This window comes from Chenopodium quinoa, unplaced genomic scaffold, assembly GCF_001683475.1.
Source record: "Chenopodium quinoa cultivar QQ74 unplaced genomic scaffold, ASM168347v1, whole genome shotgun sequence".
NCBI lineage: Eukaryota > Viridiplantae > Streptophyta > Magnoliopsida > Caryophyllales > Amaranthaceae > Chenopodium > Chenopodium quinoa.
This window is the reverse complement of record NW_018744128.1, coordinates 415,299-428,895: the sequence shown is the minus strand read 5'-3', so window position 1 is coordinate 428,895 and position 13,597 is coordinate 415,299. Positions and strand designations below refer to the sequence as shown.

Below are 13,597 nucleotides of genomic sequence, written 5' to 3'. Positions count from 1 at the left end.
AACAAAAGCAATAACAAATCCAACAAAATGCATCAGATCATGCAACGGAACAACAGTAAACTACCCTTTCGGATTTTCCGAAAATTGCGAGTTTCGACTGAATTGCACGTCCAACGGTAGAATGGAATTCCAAGGTTTTGATATTATGAATATAACATGGAACTCCATTGTACTAAGTCTCTCTCCAAATTGTAGCCGTCCGATCAACCAAAGCCTACATCTTTTCGGAACAAACTACGTGTTAACTGCGCAAAATAGTTTACTTTTACAAGACTGTGTCACGCCATTAAACAAGTGCGTAATTCCATCGAACTTGGTTGAGAGCAGGTTTTCGAAGTGTGAAGGAAGGACTGAATATATGAATTGTTATGCTACGGAGAGTTTTAGCACTTTGAATTACGAAGATGTCATTGCTACTAGATGCCAAACTTTGTTTTCGTCAGTTGTTGTCCATGATTCTATAACTGGAGGTGATTTGGATTCTTCATGGGTCGAGTTTCAAGCAGTTCAGCTTGGTTGGTGGCTTACCGGCACGTGCCGGTGTCATCAATATGCGTATTGTAATCATGTTGGGACTTCTGGGTTCCGGTGTCGGTGTCGTCCGGGTTTCACCGGCGACGGGTTCATTGACGGAGAAGGTTGTCGTAAAATTCGTTACGGTTAGTGCCTCCCCCCCCCCCCCCCCTCTTTTTCGTATGCCTATTTTTTCATGGAAATGTAATTTGCACAGTATTACACACGTCCGTGAGTCAATGAGTCAACGGTGTAGTAGGTAATGATTTTATATTTTTATGAGATATGTCTTAGTCAATGTTCATTGCGCAAGACCTTGAGCTAATGAGTCAATGGTGCTAATTTAGCAACAATTACTCCTTTATTACAAGAGTGAATAAAGTTATTAGTATAATAAGTTTTTTTTTTTTTTTTTTTTTTGAGGGAATAGTATAATAAGTTTTTTATATACTTATCTATTTCATTTTTGTTTGCATAGAATTGTTGTATTTAAGGTTTAAAGTGCTCTTATATAGAATTGAGTGTACCAACGCTAGTGCAGAATATATAAATTTGTTGTCATTAAGGTTTAAAGTATATTATGTTACCTTTGTTTCTTATTATTTACAACAAGGAGTATTATCTATAAGACATAAAATATTCTTTCATTGCAAATAATAAGAAATGGAAATAGTATCTTTATATTTTAAGTGTGGGAAGTTAAAAGTATCAATTTTTTAATAATAGGTAAATTAATGTAGTTATTAAATGGATTAAGAGGATAACAATATTGGAAGTTTGTAATTTTCCCTAAAAGGACAGTAGTGTAAGTTATGGGAGAAATTGTAGGGTTTCTATGTTTAAATAAAATAAAGAATGCACATAATTGAAAGATTGGAATTTTGGAGCAATTGAGACTCTCAAATTGTGGTAAGAATTAAGGTTGCTCATCCACCAACTTGCCTGAGTAAGCATAAACTTATAAAAAGGTTGCTCAGACTTCTAAAAATTTTCAATACTTGTAAATAGATAGATATTCAAAATTTTGACTAGTTTGCTTCAATCATTCAAGTTTAATTAGTCTGATTTGTAAGAATTTTCTTGTACTGTTTTTAAGGCATAGGTAGATTTTAATTACTACGTATTTCTATGAATTGGAGGATAAGCAATAATGATTATGAATGAAAGCTTTTGCTGAATTACATGCAGTAACAAATTTTGAAGATAGCAAGATTGGCAGAGTGTATCCTGGTGATGAGCTTCATAGCTTTCTTCGTTTGTCAAGTTCCCAAGGCAACCAATGTAAGTGCCCGGGTCGACGACTTCTTGTGGAAGCGCTTATTGCCTTTGTTGGGGGCTTTGGGTTGATGTCTTTGATATTGTCATTGGTATACTTCACAGTTCATAGTGGGAGGAAAAACGATAAGTTGTCTCAGATTTATAGTAGGAGGGAAAAAAATAAGTTGTCTCAAGTATCGTCTTTGAACTTAAAACCGCCCTTCTTGAAAGTATCTTATAACATGCTTTTGAAAGCTACAAAAGGATTTTCGAATGAAAAATTAGTGGGCGTAGGCCATTTTGATTCTGTTTATAAAGGAGTCCTTGATCTGGACCAAAATAAAATGGTTGTCGCCGTTAAAATCATTAGCCTTAATCTGAAAGGAGCGACTAAGAGTTTCATGGAAGAATGTGAGGCGTTAAGAATTAGTCGTCACAGGAACCTTCTTAAGGTTGTTACTGCTTGCTCGAGTATGGATTTTAAAGGTAACGATTTCAAGGCGTTGGTTTATGAGTTCATGCCTAATGGAAATCTTCAGCAGTGGATTCACGTTGATCAACATGAGAGAACCCTAAGCCTCATTCAAAGATTAAATATCGCAATTGATGTAGCATGTGCACTTGATTAATTTGCACAACGATTGTGTCATTCCTATAATTCATTGCGACCTGAAACCAAGCAACATTTTGCTCGACAATGATATGGTTGCTCATGTTGGGGACTTTGGCTTAGCAAGATTTCATTTACATGCACGTGTAAGTTATAGTAGTTCACTTACAGTTACAGGGACTGTTGGATATGTTGCTCCCAGGTAACTCCACAATATTATTTATTTTCTCGAAATAAGAAATTATTTTCGTATATTTTACCTATCAATAGCCAATTTCCTCACCTCTGAAATGTCCTGTTTTGGACAGAATATGGCCTAGGAAGCATGGTATCCGAGGAAGGTGACATTTACAGTTACGGCATTGTGTTGTTAGAGATGATGACTGCAAAAACTCCCACGGATAGGATGTTTGGCGGAGATTTAGACCTTCATAAGTACGCAAAATCAGCATTATTGACAGACCAGCTGTCCAAGATAATTGATCCACGACTTCTAGATGATAGTATTGGTGCAAGAAATAGGAATCAAGATGAAACTTTATTGGCAAGTACTGACAGTTATACCAAGTGTATAAAATCTGTCGTTAAGGTTGGATTAAAATGTTCAGTCGAGTCATCTCTATATCGGATAACAATCAAAGATGCCATCAACGAACTACTACGGACAAAGGATAAATTACTTAAAGAGTTACGCATCATCAACAGATACATGTATTGAATATTGTCAGATGCTATATAAATAGACGGTTGAGCATGCTATAGATTACAAACAAAGTACTCAGTGTTTATATAATTAATGTAGGATTTCCCCACCCCCTAAAATAAGGGTGGTCTAGTCGGGCTTGATCTCTTAATTAAGGTCTTTAAAACATACATTTGACCATCAATTCTTATATATATAGTGCCTTAATTTTGCAATTAAATTAAGGTCTTCTTAACATATATAAACTTGACCATCAATATGTTTATTGACGTATTAACAAAATTATAAAATGTTGATATTATAGACTATAAATTGAGACAAATCTATAAATATATACATTAATGACAATTTTTGGTCACTTTCTAAAGTTTAACCTTGAAAATAGGGATAAGCACATAAAGGCCAGAGAGGAGGGAGTAAGATCTTGTTAATCTGTAATGATGATTATTTTTAAACATCTTATTTTCATAATCTTTAAATATAGATGTGATATAGTTTGTTTTGATTATATACACGTATGGAGCAATAAGTTTTAGAAATAAAACATGATAAGAGTTAAGACCCTCTTGGTATTTTGATGATTGGCAAACAAACAAACTTTGACTCATGGTGTTTGATAGTCTTTGGTAGAACGAAAAGATTCAGGCGATATTAACTGTTTCGGAGTAGGAGCAACTGAATTGGAAGTTTTGATATTTGTATGCAAGCTTTCAAGAAGAAGAGAAAATTCCATTCCATAGCATTCATTGTAAGCATTAGAGGAGCTCAGTAAGGAACTAAATGTTTTAACGTAAAATATAAAATCAGTTTTATTCCTTAATAATTAAAGGATTAAATAAAATCAGTTTTTCAATAGATATATTTTCTGTAAATAAATAAAATATAAATAATTGTTTAATTTAAAAGATAAGGTTGTTATTTTTGGATTAAATAATTATTTAAGGTTTTATCTATTTAAATAATAAATAAACATCTTATAACTGATTTTATTTGACTAAGTAAAATTGATTACCTACCTTTAAGGAGCACGTTGGATGCTTGAGAGAAAAGGTAGGGAGATCCAATTTCTCACTCTTTGATCAACGTTCACTTTTGACTTACTCCCCAAGTTAAGGTGTACGTGGGTTATGGGAGGAGTGGAAAATGTGATTGAGGCTACCCATCTCTCTATAAAAGGCATGCAACAGATTTGGATTTAATACAACGAAAAACATTCAGTTTTAGAGCTTAAGTTTTTCAAAAGTATTTACATTCAATACAAAAGAGTGCTGAGTTCCTTTCTGTCTTAATCTTCTCTAGTGCATTAGGATTAGTTTTGTAATTACTTTTGTAATTTGGGATTGGGGTTTGAGAGAATTGTAACTAAGAGACTTAGTTGGAGTGAGTCTATTAAAGAGTTGTAAGTGATTCAGAGTCGAATCAAGAAAGAGAGTCAAGCTGCTGTAGAGGGACCATACCGTAGCTGGGATACTTGAGTTCCTAGAGGAACTTGAGTGTAGGCCGAAGCTTCACCTTTGTAAAAGAGTCTTTACATAGTGAAAATATTCGAAAAGTCTATCTCGTGTGTTATCTCTTATCTTACGTTGTTTAATTCCGCAAAAAGTTCACTATTTTCTATAGTATATAATCCACCCCCCTCTTATAGTAGACATCGAACTATTAATAACAAAGGAATTTCAGCTTATATATATACTTGGACCCAACAATGAATTATATGAAATTATAATTACTCTATATGAATTACAATCTTGACCGTTTAAACGGAGAACATACTATCGAAAAGCATGCATGACTCCTGCAAGAGCCTAGTAAAATTCAGTACAGTATGTAATTGATGAATTTAGCATATACTAGACAATGTGAAATTTAGTACATTTACCTAGACGCGCTTTGCACGAATGACATGTAGTTGTTTAAGGAGAGCATCCTTTGTTACTTGCAACTCCCCAATAGCATCTTCGATCTTCATTCGATCTTGTGGTGACTCCATGGAACATTTTACTCCAATTTCAATGATAGATCTTATGCACTTATGTTTCCTGTGAACTTCTGTCAAAATTTCACCTTCATTTCCTTCACTTGTACCACCATTCTCTAGGAGCCTTGGGTCAATGATGTTTACCAATTGATCAGACAATGCTGCTGAATTAGCATAATTGTGAAGGTTTAAACCTCTTTCGAACATCTCACCAGTGGGACTCTTTGAAATCATCATCTCTAACAACACAATGCCGAAACTATAAACATCACCTTCCTTAGACACCATACTTCCCAAGCCATATTCTGTTCAAAACAGAATTATTCAAAGCAGAGCTTATAATTTACAATTACAAGTATATACTAGCTATCTAATTTTAGATTTCAATGTTATTACTGTTATTGCATATTACCTGGAGCTGCATATCCAACTGTGCCTTTGACTGCTATGGAGCTACTATTGTTTGCAGTTGCACGCAAAAGAAATCTAGCTAACCCAAAGTCCCCAACATGAGCAACCATATCATTGTCCAGGAGAATGTTGCTTGGCTTTAGATCGCAATGAATGATAGGAGTGCCGCAACCATTGTGCAGGTAATCCAATGCACTCGCCACATCAATTGCAATATCTACTCTGTGAAGTAGGCTTAGGATTCTCACACGTGCATCCATGAAAATCCATTGATGAAGACTTCCATTTGTCATGAACTCGTACACTAAAGCCTTGAAATCATTGCCTTGAAAGTCAGTACTCGAGCAAACCGTGACAATCTTAAGAAGGTTCCTATGACGGATACTTCTTAATGTTTCACACTCGGCCATGAAACTTTTGGCAGCTCCTCTCTCTTCAAGATTGATAACTTTAACAGCTACAACCATACTATAACTCTCACGATCAAATACTCATTGGTAAACAGACCCAAAATGGCCTGCACCAAGTAAGTTTGCTTCCGAAAATCTATTTGTAGCTTTGGAAAGCATGTCATATGATATTTTCGAGAAGGGCTCTATCAAGTTTATCTCGGATCCTTGAGACGGTTTGTTTCGTTTCCTCCTTGAACAAAGTAGGAAGTATACTAATGACACTATGGACACACCCGCAACCAAAGAAGCTACTGCAATGATCACAATCACGACAACAGACAATTTACTCCCCTTTCCTTTCGAATCATTATTAGGTGGACATGTTGGCAAATGATGCTCTAGAATCCCTCCACAAATCTTGTTATTTCCAAGAATTTTCAATCCACTTAAATTCATAAAAACACCTTTCCTAGGGATCTCACCCTCAAAATTATCAAAAGATAAGTCTAGTCCTACTAATGGAAAATTTTCTAAGAACCTTGGAATTGGACCAGACAACTTATTATGAGACAAGTTTAAAACTCGTAAACCAGTTAATGACTTAAAAGACTGAGGGATGAACCCGGTGAACAAGTTTTCTCCCATATGTAGCTCAACAAGCTCATTGCAACTACCAAGGGTGGTAGGAAGTTTTCCTAAAAACGAATTTCCTGACATATCCAACACAACTAAATTTCTTAGTTGCTCAATTTCAACCGGGATGACTCCTTGTAATTGGTTGTAGGATAATCCTAGCTCAACTAACATCGAAGAAGCTTGGAATAACTGAGGGGGTAGAGTTCCACTTAGCCTATTATTTGAGATTGTCAAATACAATAGATTATTACAACTACCTAGACTCGAGGGTATTGTTCCTTCAAATCTATTGTTAGCTAGATTGACCTCACTCAAATGTGAGAAATTACCCCATGAATTAGGAAGAGTTCCAGAGAGATAGTTATCATTATAATCAAATAATTCTAACTTAGTTAGCTTCTGAATCTGAGGCGAAAGATTTCCAGTGAATTGATTACCTTGCAAGCCTAGTACTCTTAAATTAATAAGGTTATAAAGAGATGATGGAATGCTTCCTGAAATTTTATTATATGGAAAATTAAATACAGTTAGTTCTGACAAGTTACCTAAAGAAGCTGGTAAAATCCCTCCAAAGTTATTAAAAGAAGCTTCCAAACGGTATAACTTACTACAATTTGCAAAAGTTTGTAGAAAACTTAAATCATCTGCTTCTCTAGTACCCAAGTAGTTAGAGTTGACCTCGACGAATAACAAATTGGGCATATTTCTAGCACTAAAAATGAATTTTCCTGTGAATTTGTTTGAATAAAGACCTAATTGCTCAAGCTGAGTAAGATTTGAGAGGGAAGTTGGTAGGTTTCCATGGAAGGAATTTTTACCTATGAAAAACGCGGTGAGTTGAGGAAGGCGGAACCCAATATCTAAGGGAAGTGTACCATGGAACTTATTTTTTTCTAAACTAACCTGTTGAAGACGAGAAAGATTGTAAAAGGAAGGAGGAATAATACCTGACATCTTATTTCCAGAAATATAAATGTAAGCTAAATTTTGGAGTGCTACTCCAATGTTGTCCGGAATGCTTCCGTGAAAGGAGTTATTCGAAGCCAACAATATTTGCAAGGAAGTCAAGTTTATGGCGACCTTATTAAGGATGTCACCCTTAAGTCGATTATAAGAAAGTGACAAAACTTGTAACTTAGTAAGGAGACTAAGTTGAGATGGAATAAATCCACCAAGATTGTTGCCTGATAATTGAAGTTGCTTGAGGTTTAAGCAACGAGATACGTTGGCTGGAATTTCGCCTTCAAAGGTGTTTTTAACTAACTGTAGAGACCTTAACCTTAATAGATTTCCAATTTGAGGTGGTATGTGACCTCTAAAGCTATTGTTGTATAAATTTAGAACATGAAGGAAACTTAAGTTGCCCACATAAGGTGATAGAGTTCCCACCAAATTATTGTTTGGAAGATTTAAACCGACGACTCGATGTGGATGCTTGGTGCCACAAGTGACACCTTCCCACTCGCAAACCGGAAGGGAGTTGTTCCAAGTGTTTAAAACTCCGCGAGGGTCAAGTGTGATTCGAGACTTAATCGCTACGAGGGCTACGTGGTCTACGGTAAAGGGAAAGACGGAGTGGAATAGGCATAAGAAATGAATAAGCAAAATGAATACAAAGGTAAATTTAGGATTCATTGCGTTTTGTAAAAAAACTAGTGTTTGAATGCTGTTTTTGTTATTTGTGAAGTATGTTATGTTTATCAATATGCTGCACATATATAGTAAGTAGGGGTGGTTATTGGACGGGTCAGTGCGAGTCAATGCGGGTCATTAGTGGGGCGGGTCAGTTGCGGGTCAAGATGAATATTTAGCCGTTAGGGTCGAGGTAAAAGTGAAACGGGCCTTTACCCACATTGAAAACAGAGAAGAAAAAGGAAAATGAAAATAAATTAAATTAAATTAAAAAGGAAAATAAAACCAAATTCCCTAAAATCAATCAGACCCCCTCTATTCTCTTCCTCTTCGTGAAGTCGTGAAATGCTTGGCTGCACTCTCTTCTCCATCAGCTCCAACACCATCGCAAATCAGAGCCATTGATTTTCTTCGTTGCTCAATCGTAGAAGCCCAAAGTCATCATCAAATCGCAGCCGCACAATTTCATTAAACCCATAAAATGATGATGATACCTGAGAAGCTGAGAAGCGGCTTCAATGAAGAACTCTGAGTGCGCTTCAATGGAGGAGAGAGAAAGGTATTTGGGTTAATTTTTTTTAAAAAAAAAAATTACACGATCTCTCCCTTGAATACACAACTCCCATAGAATCAACAAATTCGAAATTAACAACAATTTTTTGAATAAATTTTCAGCAGAAACAGTAATTATTCAGCAATCTACTTTGCCTAAAAAAATGAAAATCCAACACAAGTTACACCTTAATCGAAACCTTTTCTCTCCCCTCTAAGCTTGAACAGATGTAAAAACCACTTCGATTTGAAGAAATGGTAGAAAGAATCGAGACGAATACGAAAGATTTCTGGAAATTCAGTGAAGATCAGAAGTTAGAGGTGGGCAGAAGAACAGAGGAGAAGAGAGAAAATGGAAGTGACGGCGTTAAGTCAAAGAAGTGGTGAGTGGGGCTGACCCTTAACCATTATTATTAGGCTTTTTATTTTAATTCTTAAATTATTGGGCTCTAATTGAAACCCTATAAACCCCTAAAAAATAAGATCTTATAAACCTTGTCCACTAAAAAATTAAAGGATCAAAACCCTTTAGTATTAGGCCCGACCCTTTTGTCATTGGGTAGCCCTACCAATAACCACTCCTAATAGTAAGTTACTAATGTGGATGGACCATTATTTATATGCCAGGTCTAACCAATTTGTTGCAAAAATTGAGTTGAATGTAGTAGCAATATGCTAGAATGGATGGACCACTAAATATATGCCAGGTCTAACCAATTTATTGCTTATTAATTAGGAAATTAAATGTAGTAGCAAGTGGAATAGATGGGCGACTATGCAAATGGCAAGGTCTAGGCAATTTGATAACTTACCGCTGAAGCGGTATACAGATCAGTTCGGCATCAAACTGGCATATTCAGCGGTATGCCACCCGCAAAGTAACGGACAAGCCGAAGCTGCAAATAAACAGATCTTAAATGCCCTCAAGAAGAGGGTGGAAGATCAAAAGTCCAAGTGGCTGGAGGAGCTCCCAGGAACCCTTTGGTCCCTTCGGACAACTGAAAAAGAGGCAACATGCTATTCACCTTTTGAACTGGTGTATGGTGCCGAAGCCGTCCTTCCATTGGAAATTGGCTCTGAGAGCCTACGAGTGCACCACTTCTCGGCTGAGAATGAGCGACTGATGAGGGAATCTCTCGATTTCCTCGACGAAGTAAGAGACTCAACCCGAGACAGAATGGCCGCTTATAAGCAGAGAATCAGCAAATTTTATAACCGAAGGGTCCATGCAAGGCCTCTCAAAATTGGAGACCTTGTCCTTCGGAATGCTGCTGCAGTTTAGAAAGGCCGAATCCATGGGAAACTCTCAGCTGCATGGGAAGGACCTTATGAAATCTATGATGAGCTTCAGCCAGGGACATACCGACTTCGACAGTTGGATGGAACTGAGTTGAAAAATCACTAGAACGCTGATGTACTGAAAAAATATCATGTGTAAACCCTTCGGGGCAGAACAATCTTTGTAAGTACATTTTGAACTAATGAAAGGCCTTGGAGCCGCCATTTATATAAATGTTTACAACTTTTTATCCTTTCAAAGTTTTCTTTGTTCTATCTACTCTTTAAGGGTTTTTTATTCAGCCTCGTCTGAAACCTTCGCCTTCGGGTAACTGGGTTTCAGATTGCTGACAAAACTCGTCTTTTTAAAGAACACTGGTCTTTCAGCTGAAGTCAAACCTCAGTAAGACTTGTTCTCCAAAGACATGAGTCCATGGACAATTCTGGGATATTGCCTTAACTGAGCCTTGTATCCCAGAGAGCCATTATCCGAAACATTGCCTTAAGTTGGCCCTGTGTTTCGGGTATCCATTTTTCAAAGATAGACAGAAAATCAAGGATAACAGCAACAGTGGAAAATTGTTTATTCAGCCTCGTCTGAAACCTTCGCCTTCGGGTAACTGGGTTTCAGATTGCTGACAAAACTCGTCTTTTTAAAGAACACTGGTCTTTCAGCTGAAATCCAACTTCAGTAAGACTTGTTCTCCAAAGACGAGTCCATGGACAATTCTGGGATATTGCCTTAACTGAGCCTTGTATCCCAGAGAGCCATTATCCGAAACATTGCCTTAAGTTGGCCCTGTGTTTCGGGTATCCATTTTTCAAAGATAGACAGAAAATCAAGGATAACAGCAACAGTTGAAAATTGTTTATTCAGCCTCGTCTGAAACCTTCGCCTTCGGGTAACTGGGTTTCAGATTGCTGACAAAACTCGTCTTTTTAAAGAACACTGGTCTTTCAGCTGAAATCCAACTTCAGTAAGACTTGTTCTCCAAAGACGAGTCCATGGACAATTCTGGGATATTGCCTTAACTGAGCCTTGTATCCCAGAAAGCCATTATCCGAAACATTGCCTTCAGTTGGCCCTGTGTTTCGGATACCCATTTTTAAGAAGTGAAGAAATTGTTTATTCAGCTGAAGCCATACTTCAATTTCTGGGGGGGCAAGAAGCACTATCAGTGCAAGTTAATGTTCAGCAGAATTGAAGAAACAGTAAAGCATTCAAAAACAAAGCAGCTGAAGAAAAGAGCATCAAATTAATAATTTATGCTCAGAAATTGAGCTACAAGTTCAATTAAACTGTATCGGCAACCGCCCACAAGCGGAAAATAACAGCTGCCGAAATACGTACATAAGCAAAAAAATAAACTGTTGTACGACAAGGCAAGCTGAAGCAAAAAACAAGGCAAAAAAATTCAGAAAGCGGCAAGTCTAAAGTTAAGCGCATGATGAACCGCAAGATTCTGAAGACGACTGCCCGAGTTCCTATGCTTCAGCCCGAGGATCAGACTGATCAGCATTGTTGAGCCCCATGGTGGCCTCAACCCCAGCAGCAGAAGAAGCAGGCTTTGCACTCTGCCGAGCCTCCATTTCCCTCTGTTCAGCCTCCAACTCCATTCTCTCAGCTTCCTCTTCGGCTTCCTCAGCCTTAAGAATTTCAGCTTCGACTGGAGTTGCATACTTCATATGAGGGTCTTCGGGATTCTGGACCCATTCAGCACACTTGGACCAGTCCAGCTTCGGCTCAGCATGAAGGCAGACTCTTCGGCATACTCTGAACCTGTTTCTGAAACCCATTTTATATTCTTCCTGGGTATAGACACAGACTTTGAGTAGAGCCTCAGCATCAGCCAACTTCTTCTGGGTCTCCTCCAAGTCTTCCTTGGATTTCTTCAGCTCATCGCCGAGCTTGGAGGAGGAACCTTTCAGCTCATTCAGCTCCTGCTGAACTTGGGAAGCCTCTGTCTGAGCCTGGGCCATTTCTTCTTTTTTGGCCATCAGCAGATCCTCAACCTCTTGGAGCTTAGCTCTCTAAGCTTCAGCAGCAGCAACAGCCTCTAAGAGTTGGACATCCCTGGCCTGGAGCAGCTCTTCAGCAGCCATTCTGCTGGCTTCAAGAGCTTCTAGCCGTTGCTGCACTTCAGCTTGTGCAGCAGCTCCTTCCTGAATACGGCTCTCAACGGCAGCCTTGAATTTGGAGACGTCCACTCCCATGTGCTCCTGGAGGAATTTTTCCCCTTCCATCAGTGGGGGAAAAACTTCCTTCTCCATAGCGTCGCAGAAGGTTTTGAGGGCTTCAGCAGCTTTTTTCTCGTACTCCTCACCCTTCTGCTGCTTCTCTTCAGCTGTTGCTTGCTTCAGCTTAGCAAGCTTTAATTCCTCTTCAGCTACCTTCTTGTCGTGCTCGGCAGCGTCTACCCTATCTTCTAGGGTATCTATCAGCTCTACAGTGAGAGTCTGATTGTGCACGAACTGAAAACAGGAGCACAAGTTAAAAAATAAAAATAAATAAAAATAGAGTTGAATTTTAGAGGAAATAAAGGCAAGGAAAATCACCTGCATCATCAGCAGTTGGTTAGACCTGGCTGGGTCAGGAACTGATCTGCTGGATTCGCCCATCCCAGCAGTGGCCTTCAGCGACCAGATTCTTGCCCTATCTACTTCGGACATGCCAGCAAAATCGCCGAAGTAGGCTGCAGCACCTTCTCGGTTCTGACCCCATATGAGGTCCCAGATGTGATCTGGGATTGGAATTCGGGGGGCCAAGAAACCCATTTCTCCAGATTGCAGAGTCTGGAAGGAGGGAAAGGATGACGATGGAGCTTGTTTAGCTTTAGATGGCTCAGCATCATCCTTCTCAGAGGAGTCAATTACTATGACCTCTTCTTCTTCAGGGGTGAGGACGAAAGCCTCAACCTCTCTTGCAATGTCTGCCGTGAAACCCTCAGCACTGGGCATCACGGCATCCTTATTCTTGTGCTCAGCAGCACTCTCCTGAACTTCTTCTTGGACCCCTCCCTTAGATTCGGGAGTTTTTTGATCCACCTCCATCTCAGGAGGTGGCGGAGGGGTCTTTTGAGGTGATTGAGGTTGTGGCCGGGGAACCCTCGGCGATCCATTTCCTTCCTCGGGTTCCCTTATTTCAACGCCGATGGTCATCGGCCTCCGCTGAAAGTCATGCGGCCCGATGATGGCCATTCTTCGGCGCCTTTTCTGAAGGGGCTGCTCGTCCATGTCTGAGTCTGAAGACTCTTCTTGTATTTGGTCTTCGGGACGAACAGGGGCTTTCCCTTCTCTGTGTCTGTTACTCTCTTCAGACTGTAACAGACAGGGGGGAGGAAGAATGTGAGTACAAAAAAAAAAAAAAAAAAAAAAAAAGAAAGAAGAAGACAAAGTTAAGTCTGAAAGCTCACCGAGGTCTTCAGCAAAGCCTCGTCTTCTTCAGCTGCCCTAGCTGCAGCTTCTTCTTCAGCAGCTCTGGAGGACCCTTCTCCTCCTTCGCAAGCTTCGAGAACCCGTGCAACCTCTTCGGCTGTACGGGCAGCTTCAGCTTCTTCGTCCAGCACCTGAAACCAGGGGTCTCTCTTCTTCCACCAAGGCTTCTGCCTCTGATACAGAGCAACAGCCTCAATTTG

The 13,597-nt window shown here is 39.0% G+C and overlaps 2 protein-coding genes and 1 pseudogene across 2 annotated transcripts; 1 reads left to right on the top strand and 2 right to left on the bottom strand.

Annotated features, from left to right (window-relative positions):
• Positions 1–358: 358 nt before the first annotated feature.
• On the top strand, positions 359–3,098 carry LOC110692840 (annotated as a pseudogene).
• Positions 3,099–4,788: 1,690 nt separating this feature from the next.
• Positions 4,789–5,955, bottom strand: LOC110692680 (probable LRR receptor-like serine/threonine-protein kinase At3g47570). Its single transcript, XM_021869717.1, has 2 exons — positions 5,474–5,955; positions 4,789–5,366 (listed from the first exon to the last, which is right to left on the bottom strand). The coding sequence occupies exons 1-2, from the start codon at positions 5,937–5,939 to the stop codon at positions 4,963–4,965; spliced, it is 870 nt and encodes a 289-aa protein (XP_021725409.1). The 5' UTR covers positions 5,940–5,955; the 3' UTR covers positions 4,789–4,962.
• Positions 5,956–5,963: 8 nt separating this feature from the next.
• Positions 5,964–8,135, bottom strand: LOC110692839 (putative receptor-like protein kinase At3g47110). Its single transcript, XM_021869922.1, has one exon. The coding sequence runs from the start codon at positions 8,133–8,135 to the stop codon at positions 5,964–5,966; it is 2,172 nt and encodes a 723-aa protein (XP_021725614.1).
• Positions 8,136–13,597: the final 5,462 nt, after the last annotated feature.

Coding starts and splice junctions, on each gene's coding strand:
- LOC110692680 (XM_021869717.1), bottom strand. CDS start 5,939: ATGGTTGTAGCTGTTAAAGTTATCAATCTTGAAGAGAGAGGAGCTGCC. Junction 5,367..5,473: donor AGTTGGATATGCAGCTCCAG/GTAATATGCAAT, acceptor TGTTTTGAACAG/AATATGGCTTGGGAAGTATG.
- LOC110692839 (XM_021869922.1), bottom strand. CDS start 8,135: ATGAATCCTAAATTTACCTTTGTATTCATTTTGCTTATTCATTTCTTA.